Raw genomic sequence first — 20,719 nt, forward strand, 5'->3', positions numbered from 1 at the left:
GATCGCAACCCTCAGTGTTGCCCCCGTACCAGACCGGGGACCGGCAACGGGATCGCAACCCTCAGTGTTGCCCCCGCGCCTCGCTCAGCCAGTGAGCGGGAACCGGTCTGTATGTGGGATCCGAACCCACGGGCGGGAGTGCCACCGCGCTTCCCAAGCGGCGCACTTATCCAGTGCGCCACCAGGCCGGCCCCATTTTTCCCCTATTTGGGTGCTTTTCATTTTCATATTGGTTTATGGGAAATATGTTTTGTTTTTGTTTTTGTTTTTTGTGCCTGGCTAGTTCGGGGTCTGAGCCCTTGACCTTGGTGTTATCAGCACCATGCTGTCTCAAGTGAGCTTAACAGCCAGCCCATGTAATATTATATATTCTTGAAGAGTGTCGTGTTTTTATATTAGGTTTACTGGAATTCCAGCCTCTAGTAATCCCATGAAAGTGAGCAAAATGAGGTGTATTTACTAGACTTGTATAGGCTAGTCTTAGTCAGTTAGACTAGTTTGCAGTATGTAATAGAAATGGTGCTTAGCCTAAAAGCAAAATAGGAAACTTGAGGTTGAAAGATGAAAAATTGAAAAGGTAGTGAGTATTGCTCAGTGATTAAGAGCTGGATTTAAGTATTAAAACTGGGTTTGAGTGATAGCTATGCTGTTTACTGGCTCTTATGACCAAAATGGCAACTTATTTCTGTGCTTTGGTTTTTTCCATCTGCAAAATGTGTGTATAAGATGTCTACGGCAGGGTCAGTAAAATTTTCAGGAAAGGACCAAGTAGTAAATATGTGGCCTGCTTTGTGGACCACATGGGGTCTCTGTCACATGTTCTTTGTTTTTCTTTACAACCATTTAAATATGTAAAAACCCAGCCCTCAGCCTTATCTACAGCATTATAATAAAGGTGAAATAAAAGTGCTCATGTTATGCCTGGTACATACTAAAAGTTCTTCAAGTGGTAACTAATAGCTTAACTACTTAGAATTCTTTTATGTTAGATTCATGTGGGGATTGGCATACTGTGGCCTCAGTCTAAACATGGCCCACTGCCTATTTTTTGTACAGCCTGAGTGCTAAGAATTAATTAATTAATTAATTAGAATCGATAGGGCTGGCTGGTTAGCTCAGTTGTTTAGAGCACAGTATTATAATACTAAGATCAAGGGTTTGGATCCTGTACCAGCCGGCTGCAAAAATAAATAAATAAATAAATAAAAATTGGCAAATAAAAATTGTGTGTTTTTATGGTGTACAACATGTTTTGATATATGTATATGATATGGAATGGCTGTATCAAGCTTATGAACAAATTCATTACTTCACGTACCATTTTTTTGTGGTGAGAACACTTAAGATCTACTCTCAGCCGTTATTAAGTGTATGCTGTGTTATTAACTCTATTCATGATCTTGTACAATAGATGTCCTGAACTTCTCCTATCTGAGATTTTGTGTTCTTTGACCAACGTCTCTCTGGTTCCACCCTCCTCCCCCCTCCCACCAGCTAAGAATTAATTTTTAAATGGCTGGAAAAAATTCAAAGGAATAATATTTTGTGGCCCATGAACATTATATGCAATTCTAGTGTCAATCTCCATAAATATAGTTTTATTGGAACACAGGCATGCTCATTTATTCATATATTGTATGTGGCTGCTTTTGCACTACAGTGGCAGAGCCAAGTAGTTGTGACAGAGACCATATGGCCTGAGATTGGATGGCCTGCAAAGTCCAAAATATTTGCTAAATGCTGTCCTAGTATGGAAAAAGTGTGCTGACCCATGCGTTCCCATTAAAAAAAAAAAAAAGTTGAATATCTTTGTCAGGTGACTAACTTGATTTTATAGTAGTAAGTATTTTAATCAAGATACTGAGTAGTCTATTCAAGTGTGGTTTTATGGAATGAATGAAACAAGATAGGGATTCTCCTTACCCGGATTGATGTTTTTATTTCTCTTTTTGGTAGCATGGAGAATTTAGGTTTTGGTTTCTTACCAACTCTACTTCCCGTAGGAGCAGGTATTAGCATATATTGACATCTCTAAAATTTTGAACCTTTCTAGTGTTGAGGGGCTGCAGTTAAACCCCTGCCTTTGACTGGGGTTCTTCTAGGCATATTGCTAGAAATTTGGGGAAGAAAGCAGATAGTGTGTCTTAAGAAAAGCCATTTTCTGCATGAAAACACGCTGTATCAGGTAGTCCTAAGCTTTAAGCTTTTGTGTTGACCACACTGGTTGCCTGTGGCCAATTCCTGGATTATTTGAATGTTTCCAGACACAGCTGCGTGGAAGCAGAGTTTATTTTTGTAGTGTTTTGGGCCTTTGGTCCCAGCTTTGCTTTTACTCAATCTATAAGGATCCATATGACAATAACAGAACGGCCTAGCCCTCAAGATTGGTTCTGCAAAAGGGCTTTAGGGTGTTCAGATCTGGGATGGCCTGTCTTGCTTAGAACAGGGATAGCATGTCACAGATCCCCAGTGATCTGGCTGTTAGCAGGCTTCATGTTAAGAGCCTGTTTTAGGAGTGGTTCCTATTAAAGCAGTCCTTGTAGAGTAACTTTTTTTTTCTATTTTAGGTTTTATCCCTTAGTTTGAGCATTATATTTAAATCTAATAATTTAGACATGGTCTACTTTGTATTTAAAAGGAAATAGACAAAGATAAGGCTCAAGTCATTTTGGTTCTCACACAGAAAATGTAGGCTTATAAAAGAAAACAAGAACGTCCATAAGATATCTCCAAGTATAGGAACTGATTTGTAACTTTAAAGGGTAAACTACCTTGAATTGTTACAGACTGAACATGAAAGGAAACTGGAGTGTAGAGCTAAGCCTAGTGTCCCGCACATCTTTGTGTTTCTTACCGTCCCTTTAAAAAAGGGGGGAGGGAACATTGCACACAGTTAATTCAAGGAGGGTGGAGTTTTGATAATCTTGCTCTTTGACCATCCCTTGGGATTAGTCATTTCTTCTTCTGTTTGGCATGCTGTTATCACTTTTCCTACTTTAAATCCTATTTTATCTGTTGCCTAGGCTATTCAAATATTGATTAAAATACTCTAAAAGCTATTTTTCAGAAGGGGCTTTACCAGGATGTGTAATCTCATGAATGTACAATGTGAGGATTAGGGACGCAGATCTCCACATTGTTGAAAATCTGAGAATAACTTCTGACTCCCCCAAAACTTTACTAATAGCTAACTGTTAACCAGAAGTCTTACAGATAACAGTTGGTCAACACATATTTTGTATGTTATATGTATTATATACAGTTGACCCTTGAACAGTGCAGAGGTTGGTGCACTGTCAACTCCCCTGCCTGCACCATGGCAAAAATCTCTCCATAACTTTTGACTCCCTTGCTTTCCCCCGGGTTGTGTGACCCTAGCAGGGGAGGAGAGTGAGGGAGTGCTGCACATCGTTGCTTAAGTAGTAAAGTAACCTGCATTCATGACACACCTAAACAAAACTTATCCAATATATTTATTGAAACATCCAGTTGTAAGTGGACCTATCTACACTTCAAACCTGTGTTGTTCAAGGGTCAGCTGTACTAGAACGAAGCACCCTGGGGAGAAAACAGTGGTTTACATACCATAACTTAATATTCTAAATCATAATGTGGCTTTTGATTTTCTATAAACATTGACTTTAATAAGCTGTTTACTTGCTACTTCTTCCTACATTATTGTTTCTTAAATTGCAAGGGGTTTTCATGAAGTTTATTTATGATAAACATTTGAATGTAAGGCAAAATTTTGGGGTTTTTGCATAATAATTTTTAGCAGCATATGGACATGTACGTGGTAGTTATCATGGGATTAGCTTATTATTAAGTTTTACCTAGAAGGTATCCTGCTTGTGTGGTAGATAACATTTTAAAAGTAAATTTGAAATATTAAATAGGTAAAAAGTAAAGTCATCTTTAATTTCATCATTAAACCTTTTTGTATAGTGTCAGAAGTGAAAAAGTACCCCTGCCTCTGTTTACAGCTTGTTTGTATCCTTCCTGATTTGATTGTTTATATGGCCGTCTATATACATGTGCATATAATTTCCATTTTTGCTTAATAACAAAAACAAAAACTACACACATTGGTGACTAACTTGCTTTTTTCATGTGCGTCATGGACCATTTTCCAGGTCGGTGCATCTAGATCTCCCTCATTCTTTTTAACGGCTGCATACTCAGCTATTATGGATGTACCATAATTATACAACCAGTTCCCTATTGATGGATATATGGTTGTGTCTAGTTTTTGATTATGATAGGTTAGAACCTGTAATGAATGGTAAGGAAGTAAGTAGAGGATAGCATTACTACTTCTACTAGAAAAAAGTAGAGAAGAAACTTCCTTTGCCATAGTCACTTACTAAATGAAATTTAATAAAAAAAACACTGTCAAAAGTTGGGAGGACCAAAATTGATACTCTCTCTCTGATCTTTTTGCCATGTGTATATCTGAATTCTTTGTTTTTAAAGAAGAAACAGCATTGAAGCATTATTTGGGGGGAAAAACACACACACAATATCCAGCAACTCAGCATTCATGAGCAACTCTATTACTATACCAGTATGTGCCTGTGCAATGGAAGGAAAACAATTTTGGTAAGGAATTAAAACTTTAGCTTTAAACTTCCAGGGTGATTATTTATAATGAATGATGAATCAAGGAAATATTTTTTTAATATCTTACATTGACGGTTCCTTTTTTTAGTTTAATAAAGACAAGTCACCATACCTTTATCTGTAATTTCAGTTTAAACTTTTCCCCTTTTTCCTTAAAGAAAACCTGAATTTGCAGCCAACAAAAATTAGATACTCTAAGGTGTGTATTACTTCTGACTTTTATTAAAATATCTATTAACATTTATTAGAGATGTTTATGGGTCGATGTTACCTTTGCATCAAGGGGGCCAAGTTCACCAATTGCTGAGTTTTGTACATATTACAGCAACAATCCTTTTTTTAGGTGTGTGTTGCACCCATCTACCTGCTTTAAAATGCTCATTATTTTAAAATTTATACATGGGGAATTATTGGTAGTTTTATGTGAAACCTGTGACATCTGTTATACTTACTTCATTAATGTAAGCTTTTCTCTACCTTTTGCATATAGGAAATATATCCTGGACAATTCCAACCATCTCTTTGTCACAAATTCATAGCCTTGTCAGATAAGGAAGGAAAACTACTTCGCAACTATACTCAGAATATAGATACGTTGGAACAGGTTGCGGGAATCCAAAGGATAATTCAGTGTCATGGTTAGTAAACTTCAGAATGGCTCTCTGTAATTTATTAGCTTTATAGGAAAGATCAGTATTAGAAAGCAGGCTACCATCCAGGAATGGAGATTAAGCATTATTCTTTAATCATATTATCTGATTAATTGCAGATAACAAGAAGAGTAGAATGCAGAAATAATGAAATCAGAAGTGTTGGCCTTTACACTTAATTCCACAAAAAATCAGATATCGTTGTATGTCTGGATTTCAAAAGACATTGCAGTTGCTTGCTATTCAATTATTTTAAATAATTTTGTGGTTACAAAAGTAGTATTGGCTGTGTGTGAAGAAATATGCCATCTTCTCCATCTTTAGTTTATGAAACCAAAGGATCTGAGTAGTTAAGACGTACAGGATTCAGAAATTTAGAAGACATTCAATCTAAATAAGTATGAACAGGCCATTTTCTTAAGTATCTGTAAAGTGTTTTGAAAACACAACTGTTGAGCCCATGTAATAGATTGGATTCTTCCAACTCCACAGACTTTTAGCACTGCAGGAATTAGTTTATTTTATTGAAAAGAGTAGCTTTAGAAGGCATCATTCTCTCAACATCTCAGCAATTGAGGATTCGTTTCTACTATTATTTTTATATATATTTGTATATATATTTTAATTATTCATCCCGATTCTCCTGTGCAGTCTATTTAAATCTTAAAAGTCTTTAACTTTTCCAGTGTCAAATTTTATAATCTTTGTGGTATGTACAAGAAATGGAAATATTCCCTTTTTTATTTATTTATTTATTTATTTATTTTTTCCTTTTTGTCTTTTTTCGTGTCCGGCAACGGATCGCAACCCTCAGTGTCGCGCCCGGACCGGACTGGCAACGGGATCGCAACCCTCGGTGCTGCGCCCGCACCTTGCTCAGCCAGTGAGCGGGAACCGGTCTGTATGTGGGATCCGAACCCTCGGCTGGAGCGCCGCCGCGCTCCCAAGCGGCGCACTGTAGCAGTGCGCCACCGGGCCGGCCCATATTCCCTTTTTTAAAAAAAATAATTTTTTGGCAGCTGGTCAGTACAGGGATCATTTTGGTGAAAATTTGGTGTTATCAGAACCATGCTATAACCATCTGAGCTAACTGGTCAGTGGAAATAGTCCTTTAATAAATGTATATATGTTGGTTGTTTTTAGGTTCCTTTGCAACAGCATCTTGCCTGATTTGTAAATACAAAGTTGACTGTGAAGCTGTACGAGGAGATATTTTTAATCAGGTAATTTATCATCCATATTTTAGGAATCGTGCGCTCTCTGATTTGTTTCTTCTTTTGCCCCTACATCCTTTTTTTCCCCCTTAAAATTATTTATGTGATACAAAAAGATCCAAGAAGGAAGTGTGTTAGCATTGGGAAATCTGATGAAATACAAAGAACCTTTCAATACCTTAAGTAGAAGACATTGGTCCATGTCTCTTCAAATGACGAAATTGGCTCCTTCATATCTAAGCCTAAAATAAAGCCAGATCATAAGGGAGGTGTTGCTACATTAGTTTGTCTCCCTTCCCTCCCTTTTAGTACCTGTCAGATTTAGAATCTTAAATTAGTTGTATTAATTGTTTAAAACATTTGAAAGTATTTCATGCATGCTGCCAAAAAATGTAGCAGAAAATAAAAATCATCCAGAAATATGTCCTATGTGATTAGCTGCATATATAGTTTTTCAAAAAGGATTAAGTCCCAATATATGTGTATACATAATTATTTTTTTCCCTCTTAGAATATACGTTGGACTATTGGATGTCAAATATACTTCTACATAGGTATTATAATAGCAGCATAGTATTTCACTGTATATGTTTCATTGTATGTTAATAAACTACCTTGTCATTGGCAATTGATATTTAGGTTGTATCCAGTTTTCCCTGCTGTTTAGCCACAGCTTTTCTGTTTTCTTTGCTGATTCGGAAGTGTATTCTGAGGAAGTGTGGAAATATTGACCACTTCTAACTTCAGCTTTCCCATCACTTTTCCCACCTCAACCAAAATCTGGAACATGCAGGTAGTTCCTCGATGTCCTAGGTGCCCAGCTGACGAACCACTTGCTATCATGAAACCAGAGATTGTCTTTTTTGGTGAAAATTTACCAGAACAGTTTCATAGAGCCATGAAGTATGATAAAGATGAAGTTGATCTTCTCATTGTTATTGGGTCTTCCCTGAAAGTAAGACCAGTCGCGCTCATTCCAAGTAAGTTAGTGGTGGTTTCTGGACATTTCTATGTATAACACCATGGGTGTGGATCTGTATAATAGATCCTAATGATCCTATTCTGTTTCTGTTTAAAAGTGGTGAAGAGCTAAACTTTATTTTTAGATGGCATTCTTATTCATGAAGATAGAAGAATCTGACATTTTGGTGGGGGTGGACGGTCTATCAAAACAGAAGTAATGTCAAATTTTAATCCTAATTTATATGAAAAGTTAAAGGGAAACAGTTCAATTTATACTTTTTAATGGAATGTGTTTTGAATGTGGCAGGGGTTAGCTTCAGTTTATTTACATACAGATATGAAACAGTCCTTATTAGTTCATGTATTTTCAGTCTTGATAAGATTACAATTGATCTTTCAAATTTAATTGATTTCATATACAGTAAGTTCAGGTGTGTAGCTTGATAGAAGTGTAATATACTTATGTAAGATGAATTTGGGGGCTCAAAATGATTAGTTCTTATAATAACAATCATGGCATGTCAGAATGGTGGTAGATGGATCTAGCTTGCCAACCAGGATGTTTGTGTGTATGAAAATGCTCATGTATGATTTAAGTCTATTTTTGGGAAAATTTTGTTAGTACATGTATTCATACTACCTTTTTTCACCCTGTAGTGAGGAAGCCAGGGAGAAAGAGGGTAAGAGAGAGATTTCAGTTGCATCAGATATGTCCTTTCATAAGTGAAGGAAGGAGGAGAGGAGACAATAGTGCAAACCTTTAACCAGAGAATTAAACCCTTACCTCAGTAGTCAATCAATTAGGTAGCCAGAGGAAATAGCTGGAAGGAATGTGGAGTCAAGCTCTGCAGTTCATGTCTGGTGGTTTTAGCAGTTAACTCTCAGTCTTCCCTAAATAGCTGTGAGATTCTTTTAAAGTAGAATATAGGACAATTTGTAATGAAATGAAACATGGAAATTTAATATGCAAGCCCTCGTTTAAAAAAGCAAATTTAGGGCCGGCCTGGTGGCGCACTTGGTAGAGTGCGGCACTTGGTAGAGTGCGGCGCTTGGGAGCGCAGCGGCGCTCCCGCTGAGGGTTCGGATCCCATATAGAGACCAGTCTGCTCACTGGTTGAGCGTGGTGCGGGCGCAACACTGAGGGTTGCGATCCCGTTACCGGTCACGAAAAAAGACAAAAAGGAAAAAAAAATAAAAATAAAAAAAAATAAAAAAGCAAATTCAAAGGCTTTCTCTGCCTTAAAAGCTTTCTTTTGGGTAGTATAATAGTGTGATGCTGATAGGCAAAGATAATTTTTTTAAATGTAAACATAGGTTTATAATAGTGTAGAACAGATTTGTATGACTTTAATACTTAATGTGCCAAGAACTCTTCTATGCACGTGACATATTAACTCATTTAAATATCTTCACCACAACCTTGTGGAAAAGAACTTATTATACCCATTCTACAGACAAGGAAATTGAGGTACAGAATGGCAAAGTCTGAGAAGATTGTTAAGCGGTAAGCAGGTAACAGGAGCAGAACCGGAAATTTTCTAGAATATGCTTGTTGAACTGCTCATCTGCAATACAGCTTGATGAAATGTAATGGCTTGGTTAAGTATAAGTGGAGGGTTTCTTTTCTTTTTTTTTTTTTTTTTTTTTTTTTTTTTTTTTTTTTTTTTTTTTTTTTTTTTTTTTTTTTTGTCTTTTTAGTATTTGGAGCCCAGGTCCTTGCTAGGTTTTTGCATGGTGCATTTGTTGTGGTTTAATTTCCTCTCCCTTTTTCTAATTTTTATTTTTCACCCTATTTTTAGGTTCCATACCCCATGAAGTGCCTCAGATATTAATTAATAGGGAACCTTTGCCTCATCTGCATTTTGATGTGGAGCTGCTTGGAGACTGTGATGTCATAATTAATGAATTGTGTCATAGGTTAGGTGGTGAATATGCCAAACTTTGCTGTAACCCTGTAAAGCTTTCAGAAATAACTGAAAAACCTCCACGAACACAAAGAGAATTGTCTCATTTGTCACAGTTGCCACCCACACCTCTTCAAATTTCAGAAGACTCAAGTTCACCAGAAAGAATTTCACCACCAGATTCTAAAGTGATTGTCACACTTTCAGACCAAGCACCTAAGAGTAATGTTGATGATTTAGATGTGTCTGAATCAGAAAGTTGTATGGAAGAAAAATCACAGGAAGTACAGACTTCTACTACAAACGCTGAAAGTATTACCGAACAGTTGGAACATCCGGATTTGAAGAATGTCAGTTCCAATACTGGAGAGAACAGTGAAAGAACTTCGGTTGCTGAAACTGTGAGAAAGTTGTGGCCCAATAGAGTTGCCAAGGAGCAGATTAGTAAGCGGCTTGATGGTAAGAAAGGCTTTTTAAAGTATAATCATTGTAACAAAATATTTGCAAGAAATTAACAATTTTGGCAGGTTAGTTGATAGGGCAGCTTTATGTAGCTGGGTGGAACAGTCGATTTGTGTTTAGAGAAACTATAAAGTTCATAAGTTAGGGAAAGGTAAAGTCTGGTGGTATCTTACATAATGTGGGGAAGAAAGAGTGTTTAATTTTAACGGTGTTCTATATGGTGTTGTTTCTCTAGGAGTCGGGAACATAGATACTAAGTCACGAATGGGTTGGTATTGCATCCTCTCCCATTATCTCGTGAGAGCTCTAGCTGAGATTTGACTGAAATTTGAGTGCTTATTGTGGGTCAGCTGCTGTATATACTATATTTGTTTCTGTTGCTTATAACAGAATAGCTAAAACTGGGTAATTTATAAAGAACAGAGGTTTATTTGGCTTATGATTCTGGGACAGCTGCATCTGGCGTGGGCCTCAGGCTGCTTCTACTCATGGCACAAGATCCGATAACTTCGTATAGGCTTATGATTCTGGGACAGCTGCATCTGGCGTGGGCCTCAGGCTGCTTCTACTCATGGCACAAGATCACAAGGTGGGAGGGAGGAAGGGAAGGGGAGGTGCCAGTCTTCTTTAAACAACCAGCTCTTGTGGGAACTAATAGAGCAAGAACTCACTCACTACCCCCACCCCCAGGGAGGGCATTAATCTATTCATGACATCCACCCCCATCATCCAAACTGCTCCCAACATTGCCAAGTTGGGGATCAGATTTCAACGTGAGCTTTGAAGGGGACAGCGTACCCAAACTCTATCATATATATTATCTGATCTTAATCTTATAAAGTAGAAACTGTTATTACTTCTCTGCTACAGGTGGAAAAACTGAGGACCGTAGAGGTAAAGTACCTCATGCAAAGTAACAACTAGGAAGTTGAAGAGCTGGATTAGATTCCAGGTGGTATCCACAGAGCTTGCCCCCTTAACCACTATGTTGTGTTGTCTCTGATCTAGAAAACATCTGATTCTTCTCACTGAATTTCTGGAATACCATGTAGACCCTGTTTTGACACGTGCAAAGTCTTTAACAGTTAGTATTAACATAGGTGAAACTGCTTTCTGGAAATTGATGTTTATAAGTCCAAGTAGTAGCACATATGTGAAAAATCCTAATTTAGGGCCGGCCCGGTGGTGCACTGGAGAGTGCGCCGCTTGGGAGCGCAGTGGCGCTCCCACCGAGGGTTTGGATCCCATGTGGAGACTGGTTCCCGCTCAGCGGTGCGGGCGCAACACCGAGGGTTGCGATCCCGTTGCCGGTCCCCAGTATGGGCACGACACTGAGGGTTGCGATCCCGTTACCGGTCAGTAAAAAAGACAAAAAGGAAAAGAAAAAAATCCTAATTTAAGCAGTATAAAAATATATATGTACTCTTTAACTTAGATGCAACAGTCTTGCACAACTTAGAACATTGTCTCATTCTATTTACCATACGTGCTGGAAACTGACATATTTTAGATGAAACAATGAAGTGTTCCAATCATTTGGTGTAAATAAATTTTAGTTGTTGAATATAAGCCTTTGGGCCTTTTCCATACTAGGCACTGTGGTAAGTTAATCTACTAATGTTTGTATATAATTATAAAAATAGGTGATAAATATTCATATTTTAGCACAGGCGCTGCCAAAGGAGAATAAAGCACTTTATTGTTTTGAACAAAAACATGACCCAAAGGTAGATAATACTCAAAGATTAGGTTAGAGAAGGCTTTCTAAAGCATCTAACTTCTTAATAAGTAGGGAGTTAAAAGTAGAGGAAGTCTGTCCAGGGGAAACTAAAAAAGCATACAAGAATACTTATATTTGCAAATGTGGCAGAAGTTAGAAGTAGAAAAATTGCTACTGATTTAGTAATATATAAATCTACCTGTACATTGGAAGACTTTTGGAGTGCGAAGTTTCCTTAAACATCTTTTTGACAGATGGTGTCAAACATATAAAACTCCTTGCCCCAGGTAACAGTAAACTTGGAATCATCTCTTATATTACACTTGGTTTTACTGTACAGTGTAGAAGGCCTTACAGGTACACGCTTTGGAATTAGACCTCTGTTGTCTCAGCTGCATCTTGAGCAAAGTTATTTAATTTCTCAGTTTCCTAATCTATAAGGTATGTGCTAATTTATTCCTAAAATGGGAATAAATTAGCACATACTTTATAGAATTGTAAAAATTTAAAAAGATGTAAAGAGTGTAAGTTGTAGCTGTTAAAAACAAATGACTGTTAGACTTCACTCATTTTAGTTAGCCATAGTCATCATCTATTTCTACTTCTGTCTGTGAGGTCAAGGTTAAAAGGAGGAAGTGAAAGCATAGATGAGGTAAACTTTTAATCTTTCTTTGATGGCTGTCAAGTAGAAACACAAAAACATACAGATATTGGGTCCTTGGGCTGAGAAATAGATTATTTAATACTTCAGGGGCCTAGGACAGAAAAAGACATTTTTTTAGATGTGTGGGTCAAAACAATAGAAAGAAAAGTGCAGGACAGCCATGTGCTGGGTATTCCTTAAAGGACTTGAGTGGGAGTGATTCAAAGATGTCTCAGTTAAAAGCGCCGGGTGGGGTTTTCTGTTAGCCACTGGAGTGCAAGTTCAGTTGACTGTTGAACACAGGTTTAAACTTTGCGAGTCCACTTACACATGGTTTTTAAATAAATATATGTACAGTACTGTAAAATGTATTTTTTCTTTATGATTTTCTTAATATTTTCTCCAGCTTACAATATATTATAAGAGTACAGGATATAATACATATACAAAATATGTGTTGTTTATTACCAATAAGGCTCCTGGTCAACAGTAGACTATTAGTAAAGTTTTGGGGAGTCAAAAGTTCTACATGGATTTTTGATTGTGCACAGGGTTTGGTGCTTCTAACCCCTGTGTTGTTCAAGGGTCAACTGTATTTGACTCCTTGCTCCAACTATGTAAATACTGCTGTCTTAAAAAACCAGTACGCATTCTTGTGTAACAGAAGAAAATGAGTGGTTTTTACACTGTAATTTGTAGTGGACTATGACATCAGTTTTTGTGAGTTTAGGTCAGAATTGTCACACATAATATACTTTGTTTCAGGTTGAGGACTGGGTCATGATGCAGTATAAAAAAGTTTTGAGGTGTGGGACTGGCCAGTCAGCTCAGTTGGTTAGAGTGGGGTATTCTAAACCAAGGTCAAGAGTTCGGATCCTCACACACCAGCAAGCTGCCAAAAATAAAAAGTATAGTGGCTGGGTGGATAGCTCTGTTGGTTAGAGCATAGTGCTGGTAACACCAAGGTCTGGTGTTCAATCTCTGTATTGGCTAGCCACCCAAAAAAAAACATAACCAAAAAACAAAAAGTGTAAGAGCCATTTTGAAGAGAAACTTAGGTATGCTAAGTATCTGGAATGACATGCCATCTACAAATGTGGTAACCAGGCTTTTTAACTCAGTTTTGGATATGGTGCAGTAAATATAAACTTTAGTGTGCATGAAAATAGACTTAAGGTAGGAGCTACTTGTTCTTGTGAATTCAAGGGTAGAAAACTTTTCATTATCAAGTTTTAGGGAATCCCACCTTTCATGTACAATTTTTTTGACCTGGGATTGATTCAGTGTGCTGTAGACTTTTAAGAACTCTATTAGTATTCAGGGATTCAAATTGGTGCTCTAAGACTAGAACATCTTAGAGGAGAGGAGTTCTTGACCTGGGGGTTTATGGTTTAAGGGGAGGAACAGAGGGGACTTTACTTGTCATCATAGGTTAAATAAGTCTTATTTGATTGTACTTCAAAAAGTTCATGGAAAAAGTTCATACAATTAAAAAATAATACAAATCTTGCCATGAATTTTTTGAAGTACCCTCATATACTATGAATATCAATTTGGGAGAAGATATAGTCCAATGCTAATGCTAGATCAGTGCTTCTCAAACTTTAATGTGTATAGGACTTTTGTAAAAAATACAGATTCTGATTCAGGTGGTGGGTGGTAGGGCCTGAGAATTCCCAGTGTCCACAGACTACACTTTGAATAAGTGGTGAAGATATTAATGACAAAATATTTAAAATATTTTAGATTTATAATAGGCAGAAAAAAATGGCAATATTTACCTTAACATACATGAATTGGGTATCCTATCATAGGTTGCACTGGATATGTCATTTCATTTTCAACAAATCTCTTCAAAGGAATTATTTAAGTAACCTTTACTGAATATGTTCTCTACCTTTTTTCATACTTAACTCTTAGGGTTATTGTGAAAATTATTTCATTTTCCAAATGAGGAAATTGAGGCACAGAGAGATACCGCTACAAATTTACAAAGCTAGTAAGTGAGAAAACTAAGATTTGAACTCAGAACTAAGTTGTCTACACCTTGTTTTTTTTTTCCTTTTTGTCTTTTTTTTACTGACCAGTAACGGGATCGCAACCCTCGGTGTCGCGCCCACACCGGGGAACGGCAACGGGATCGCAACCCTTGGTGTTGCGCCCGCACCACGCTCAGCCAGTGAGCGGGAACCAGTCTCCACATGGGATCCGAACCCTCAGCGGGAGCGCTGCTCCGCTCCCAAGCGGCACACTCTCCAGTGCACCACTGGGCCAGCCCTACACCTTGTTTTTAAAAAACACTAATAGTAGTAGCCTCTAGTAATGATACTTACAAAAGGCACAGCTGGAACCTACACTTAATTCCATACTGCTCAGTGAGACCAAGTTAGTCTTAGAAAACTGATAATAACTAGTATTTCTCTTTTTTATTACTATATTTCAGGTAATCAGTACCTGTTTTTACCACCAAATCGTTACATTTTTCATGGCGCTGAGGTATATTCAGACTCTGAAGATGACGTCTTATCCTCTAGTTCTTGTGGCAGTAATAGTGATAGTGGAACATGCCAGAGTCCAAGTTTAGAAGAACCTATGGAGGATGAAAGTGAGATTGAAGAATTCTACAATGGCTTGGAAGATGATGCAGATGTTCTAGAGAGAGCTGGAGGAACTGGACTTGGAGCTGATGGAGGTGATCAAGAAGCAGTTAATGAAGCTATATCCATGAAACAGGAAGTAATAGACATGAAGTATCCATCAAACAAATCATAATGTAATAATTGTCTAGGTATGGAAATTGTTCCACCAGCATTAGGAACTTTAGCATGTCAAGAAGAATGTTTACTTGTGAACTCAATAGAGCAAGGAAACCAGAAGGTGTAATATTTATAGACTGGTAAAATAGATTGTTCTCATGGATAATTTTTAACTTCATTATTTCTGTACTTGTAAACTCAACACTAAATTTTTTTTTTTTTTAAAGAAAGGTACTAAGTATCTTTAATCAGCTGATGGTTAAGACTCACTTTCTTTAAAGGTTCATTTGTATGATACATCTATATGTATATATTATTTCTTGTTTTTGCCTAGTAAGTTTCAACATTTTGAAGTTTTCAAAAAGCCATTGGAATGTTAAATTAATGTAAAGGGAACAGCTTATCTAGACCAAAGAATGGTATTTTCACACTTTTCTTTGTAACATTGAATGATTTGAAGTCCTCAAAATCTTTGTTCTGCTAAACTTTTGATTCTTTAGCACAATTACCTATTTTTAAACACTGGCATTTTCCAAAACTTGTGGCAGCTAACTTTTTAAAAATCTCAAATGACATGCAATGTGAATAGAAGGAAGTCAGCAATATGTGGGAGAGCACTCAGTTGTCTACTTTCTAAGTAAGACTTGGTGCTAAGAGTTCCAAGAATATTTATTGTTCAAATTAAGATGGCTTTTGTACTTCCTGCAGACATGTAGTAATTAATGTCTATATTGGCTCATAAAACTAACCTGAAAAACAAATAAATGCTTTGGAAATGTTTCAGTCGCTTTAGAGATAATGGTGCCTGCCTGGATCCCCTTAGTTTTGAAATCTTTGCCATTGTTGTTTAAATACCTATCACTGTGGTAGAGCTTGTATTGATCCTTTTTCACAAGTATTAAACTGCCAAGATGTGAATATGCAAAGCTTCTGAATCTGTAATAATGGTACTTCTACTGGGGAGAGTGTAATATTTTGGACTGCTGTTTTCCCATTGAGGAGAGCAACAGGACCCTGATTACAATTCCAAAGTAATAAGATGTTAATAATATAATTCAGCCAGAAAGTACATGTCTCCTGTTGGGCGGATTTGGTGTAATAAATACCAAACTGCTAGCCTAGTATTATGGAGATGAACATGATGTAAATGAATGAAACTAGTTCTTGTAACATATCTTTATTTAAAGCTTAGCCTGCCTTAAAACTAGAGATCAACTTTCTCAGCTGCAGAAGCTTATAGCCTTTCAAAAAAGTTCATTCTTTATAAAATTGCACAGTAAGCATTTATTTTCCAGACCTTTTTCGAACATTACTCCAAATTATAAAGTATTCCTTTGTTGCTTTAGTATTTATTACAATAAAAAGGGTTTGAACCACAGCTGTTCTTTATAAATAAAATACCCAGCTAGGATCATTACTGCCAGAGGAAAAAAATTGTATTGAATGGCCATTTACCTACCTAAAAGATGTCTCAATCTGAATTTATTTGGCTTTTAAAGAATGCAGTATATTTAGTTTTCCATTTGCATGATGTGTTTGTGCTATAGATATTTTAAATTGAAAAATTTGTTTTAAATTATTTTTACAGTGAAGACTGTTTTCAGCTCTTTTTATATTGTACATAGTCTTTTATGTAATCTACTGGCATATGTTTTGTAGACTGTTTAATGACTGGATATCTTCCTCCAACTTTTGAAATACAAAACCAGTGTTTTATACTTGTACACTGTTTTAACAAAGTCTATTAAAATTGTCATTTGACTTTTTTCTGTTAGCTTACATTGTTTAAGGTATAAATTTTTAAATCTTTCAGAATTTATATAGCTTTGAGGGCTGTATTAGCTTTCTCCTCACCCTACATTTCATTCAGTACTTTGCAAACACTGATGGTGCTGATTGTAGAAGATGGTGCATCACCAAATGTTTCAAAACTAATATTTCAACCATTCTAGGCCAGGGGCCTTCCCAGGTAAAATGTGGGGAAAAGGCAGGGCAGGGCCAACAAAGGACTTGACAAAGTCATATGACAGAGGGACCAGGACTTTGGGATTTGAGGGACAATAGCAAATGGAGGTGTAGTGAATTCAAGAAGTATGCAATATAAAGGCCGGCTGCCACATCTCCTACTTCTCTCCCCCGCAAACTCTTTTGCAGTGGATAAAAGTAAACACCCTGGTATACTGTTTGTTGTTAGTACTAGGAAAATTATCTGTTTAAGATATGTGTCTACATTATACAAATTGGAAAAGGTCAAGTATGTACTTTAAAAGGAAAGCTATAGTCATTTTAATAGTAAAGCTATATACTTGGCAAAACCTAACTTAAAGTCCAGTATTTATGCTATTCCCAGCCCCCTTGGTTAGTTATTTCACTGACTATAATATCCTAATCAATGGCACATGATGGTTTACCCATGAAGGGGGTCACTGTCTCATTTAGTGGCTATTATAAATAGCCTCAACAATTCAGATCAGGTTTTGCTGCAATATGACATAGGAAAATATTTTTTCCAGAGCTTTTTTGGATTTTGGAATTGCAGATGAGATTGTGGACATCTATAAAACATTAAAAAATAGGTACAAAATTTATAAGAATTGGAACAAGCAATCCAAAATTTAAAGAGACCTCTGCAACATTCTTATGAGAACCACTGGAAGTTTAAATATTAAGCGAAGTTTTCATGGCATTTTTTATAAATTTAAAAAATAAATATTTGCATTATAGCAGAAAATCACATGTATCAATTCACTTTTACATTTTAATAACTAAGCATCAGCACCATACTATTATGATTTATGTTTTTTAAAATTCAAGGAAATAGTTCTAAAGCACTGAAAATTAACTAAATACTAACCTGCAGCATCAAAAGTTTGGAAAGCTATAACCCACTGATTGTTTCTCATAGTAGCCAATGTTTCTATTACTGGCAACTGTAGAGACAAAGATCTTTCTACTAAATATTAACATGCTTTCTGGTAAACAACCTCCCATATATCAGCATGTGAGGATTCACAGAAGAGGAAAGAACTACAAGTTATTTAGTATAATTCCTGTTTGTAATTTAGGTTTGCACAAAGACATTTATTCAAAAAAGAAAAGACTTTCCATCATGCTATTTGTTTTTGCTTTTTATAGATTCTCAGAGTAAGATTTAAATCAAAATTTTTATCCCTGAAAAGCTCAGTTCAATTACAACCATGGAAACTACTGGTATCAGAACATAACTATTTTATTATAAAACAACATTATTTACAAAATGAAAAAATAATCAAATGACTACTGCAGGCCAAAGTTAAAGGTTTTTCACCCCAGTGATTTAAGAAAAATTAAGCAACATTTCCATGCACTCACACACTGGATCATTTCTGAAATATTCAAACTCTTAAAATTCATTTTAGTAAAACTTTAATGTATTCACAATACTTGTATGTTTATTGGGAGATGGGGGAAAATCCATGTACTTATTCTGTACAATAAGTTTAATATTAATGGTTTCTTCATGTTCGATATTTTTTGGCTTTCATGAATACTCACAGCATAGGACATTTTGCAAGTAAGAATTATAATAGTATCTGTCATCTTGCTGAATTCACCACAAGAAAACACACAGTTTAATGCTTTTGCATTAAACAATAGTTATAACAACTCCAAAGTCATATTAAACTGAAGCCTTCGTTGTGATCAATAGCTTGGATCAGTTTAGAGCGTAGAATTTCTTTTTCTGAATATTTAGGAAGATCTAGAAGATTAAAACAGGTATGGGAAACTGGGAGATACTCCTCACCACCTCCTGTTGACTGGATGACTAGTTTCAGACTCTTCATACCAAGAATAGGAATGCGATCACTACCTGTCAAAAATACTACCAAGAAAAAAAATCATTCAGCCAACCACTTAAAAACAATATCAAGCAACAAGTAATATTTAGTACACTTAACTGCAGCAAAGCTTTATGTTATTATGTGCTCTAAAGTGGAAACCTACTTACAGTATTTGTGGAAGACAAGATTTTTGAAACATACTAAACTACCTAGCTACACAATATTTTTTCTTTAAAAGTGTAATCTTAACATTGGCACACAGAAGCTGTTTAATAAATGTTTGACCAATAAATGACTATTGCCATTGACAAAAACATTTTTAGAGCCCTTCTTTTCGGAAGAGCCATTTAGAACTAGTCAATAAACAACATACAAAATGCAGTTCTGATTTTGATTTTTTTTCTATTTTTTATCAAAAATTTATACCATGCAGACAGAACTCAAATCACTTTCAAAGAATAATGATTTGTCATCCTTATGATATAGAAAGAACTTAGCCAATATTCTCAATAAAAGATTGCCAAAAATATTCTTGGCAATAGCAGGGATATCAAGGGAATGTCACTGATTTAGATACATAAATTCTGACAAATTTCAGAATGGTTAGCTCAGTTGGTTAGACTGCAGCCTTGTAACACTAAGGTCAAAGGTTCAAATCCTCAAACTGGCCAGCCACCAAAAAAAAGAAAAATACATATTTTAACAGATAAAAGACATAAATGAGGGAACTAAAGGCCTGGAAAAGACAAGTTCTATTTTCTACAGAAACTCCCAAAGTTTGTTGCTGAAGCAAAGAGAAAAAGACAACACAGAAAACAGCTATACTCCAAAGATCTTTTTAGAAATTCTAAAAGGAATTCTACAATCCTAGTTTATTATAACCACAGTTATAGTTCATTATATTACAAAATATGCAATAGCAAGAATCAACAAACAAAATAACAAGAACCAATGCTATTTTAGAGGTAAATCAAGACCTTCCTTGGAAAAATACTATGATTCCAGTATCACAAAATATGGAACTAGTTAGAAATACTTACAAAGAAATTGTTTTTTCTTTTCCAATGGCAAGTCGTGAAATACTTCCCAAAAAATTTTTATTGTAGGATGTTCTGCCCAATATTCCCCCTTGTATTCTGTATTCTAAAAACAACAAAACCTTTTATTAACATTAAGGGATATTAATTTTGTCTTGAATCTGGCAAACTAGCTCCCCTAGCACATAAAACTAACATGGCCCAGGAGTCTGAAACTCATGCAATTCAATTGATTACCCACCATCATTTCCAGAGCATTCTGCATTTTGGAGCTATTAGTTAGTTCCAGGAGGAAGGGAAGAAAATGTGTGTGAATCACCAGAAATGACTCCCCACTACTTCAAAGAGTATAATAGGATTGTACTATCATCTTCAAAAGAGAGTATCTAAATAAGGATAAACTAGAATTACTAAAATGTTAAGGAATTGTTAACGTTCAACATGGAATTATCTGTGATAATTAAAATTTCCTTTTCCTATATTCATGAACATAAGTCAAACTATTTCACATTCTCTCTCTCCTTTAAAAAAACATGGAACTAAGAGTAACAATAATAATTTTCTGTGGTAGTCAGTTTCCAGGATGGCTCCCAATGAGCTCTGTCTCCTGGTATTCATGCCCTTGTGCAGCCTCCTCCCACAGTGAATGGGCCTGACCTATGTAACCATTAGGATATTGTGGGTATGAGGAATATATAACTTCTGAGGCTACATCATAAAAAAACTCTGTGGCTTCAGCCCCCTCTTCTGAATTCCCTCACTCTTGGGGGAGCCAGGTGCCATTTCATGAAGACACTATGTAGAGAAGTCCTGTCCTCATGGTGCTATATAGAGGCCTCTTGCCAACAGCCATGTAAGGGAGCCATCTTGGAAGCAAATCTCTATTCTTTTTTTTTTTTTTTTTTTTTTTTTTTTTTTTTTTTTTTCCT

The 20,719-nt window shown here is 36.2% G+C and overlaps 2 protein-coding genes across 3 annotated transcripts in view; one reads left to right on the forward strand and one right to left on the reverse strand.

Annotated features, from left to right (window-relative positions):
- SIRT1 (sirtuin 1) overlaps nt 1-16,711 on the forward strand; it is a 25,305-nt gene extending 8,594 nt beyond the window's left edge. Inside the window, exons 5-9 of the mRNA XM_008567085.1 lie at nt 5,111-5,258; nt 6,414-6,493; nt 7,278-7,464; nt 9,247-9,810; nt 14,620-16,711. Of these exons, the coding sequence (XP_008565307.1) occupies nt 5,111-5,258; nt 6,414-6,493; nt 7,278-7,464; nt 9,247-9,810; nt 14,620-14,948 (1,308 nt within the window). The 3' untranslated portion in view covers nt 14,949-16,711. The remainder of the gene's footprint in view (nt 1-5,110; nt 5,259-6,413; nt 6,494-7,277; nt 7,465-9,246; nt 9,811-14,619) is intronic.
- Nucleotides 16,712-18,143: 1,432 nt separating this feature from the next.
- HERC4 (HECT and RLD domain containing E3 ubiquitin protein ligase 4) overlaps nt 18,144-20,719 on the reverse strand; it is a 117,569-nt gene continuing 114,993 nt past the window's right edge. For both annotated transcript variants that reach the window (XM_008567088.1, XM_008567087.1), the window contains 2 exons: nt 19,794-19,896; nt 18,144-18,794 (listed from right to left, as the gene is read on the reverse strand). In XM_008567088.1, the coding sequence (XP_008565310.1) occupies nt 18,586-18,794; nt 19,794-19,896 (312 nt within the window). In that variant the 3' untranslated portion in view covers nt 18,144-18,585. The remainder of the gene's footprint in view (nt 18,795-19,793; nt 19,897-20,719) is intronic.

This window comes from Galeopterus variegatus, unplaced genomic scaffold, assembly GCF_000696425.1.
Source record: "Galeopterus variegatus unplaced genomic scaffold, G_variegatus-3.0.2 Scaffold293, whole genome shotgun sequence".
Taxonomy (NCBI): Eukaryota; Metazoa; Chordata; class Mammalia; order Dermoptera; family Cynocephalidae; genus Galeopterus; species Galeopterus variegatus.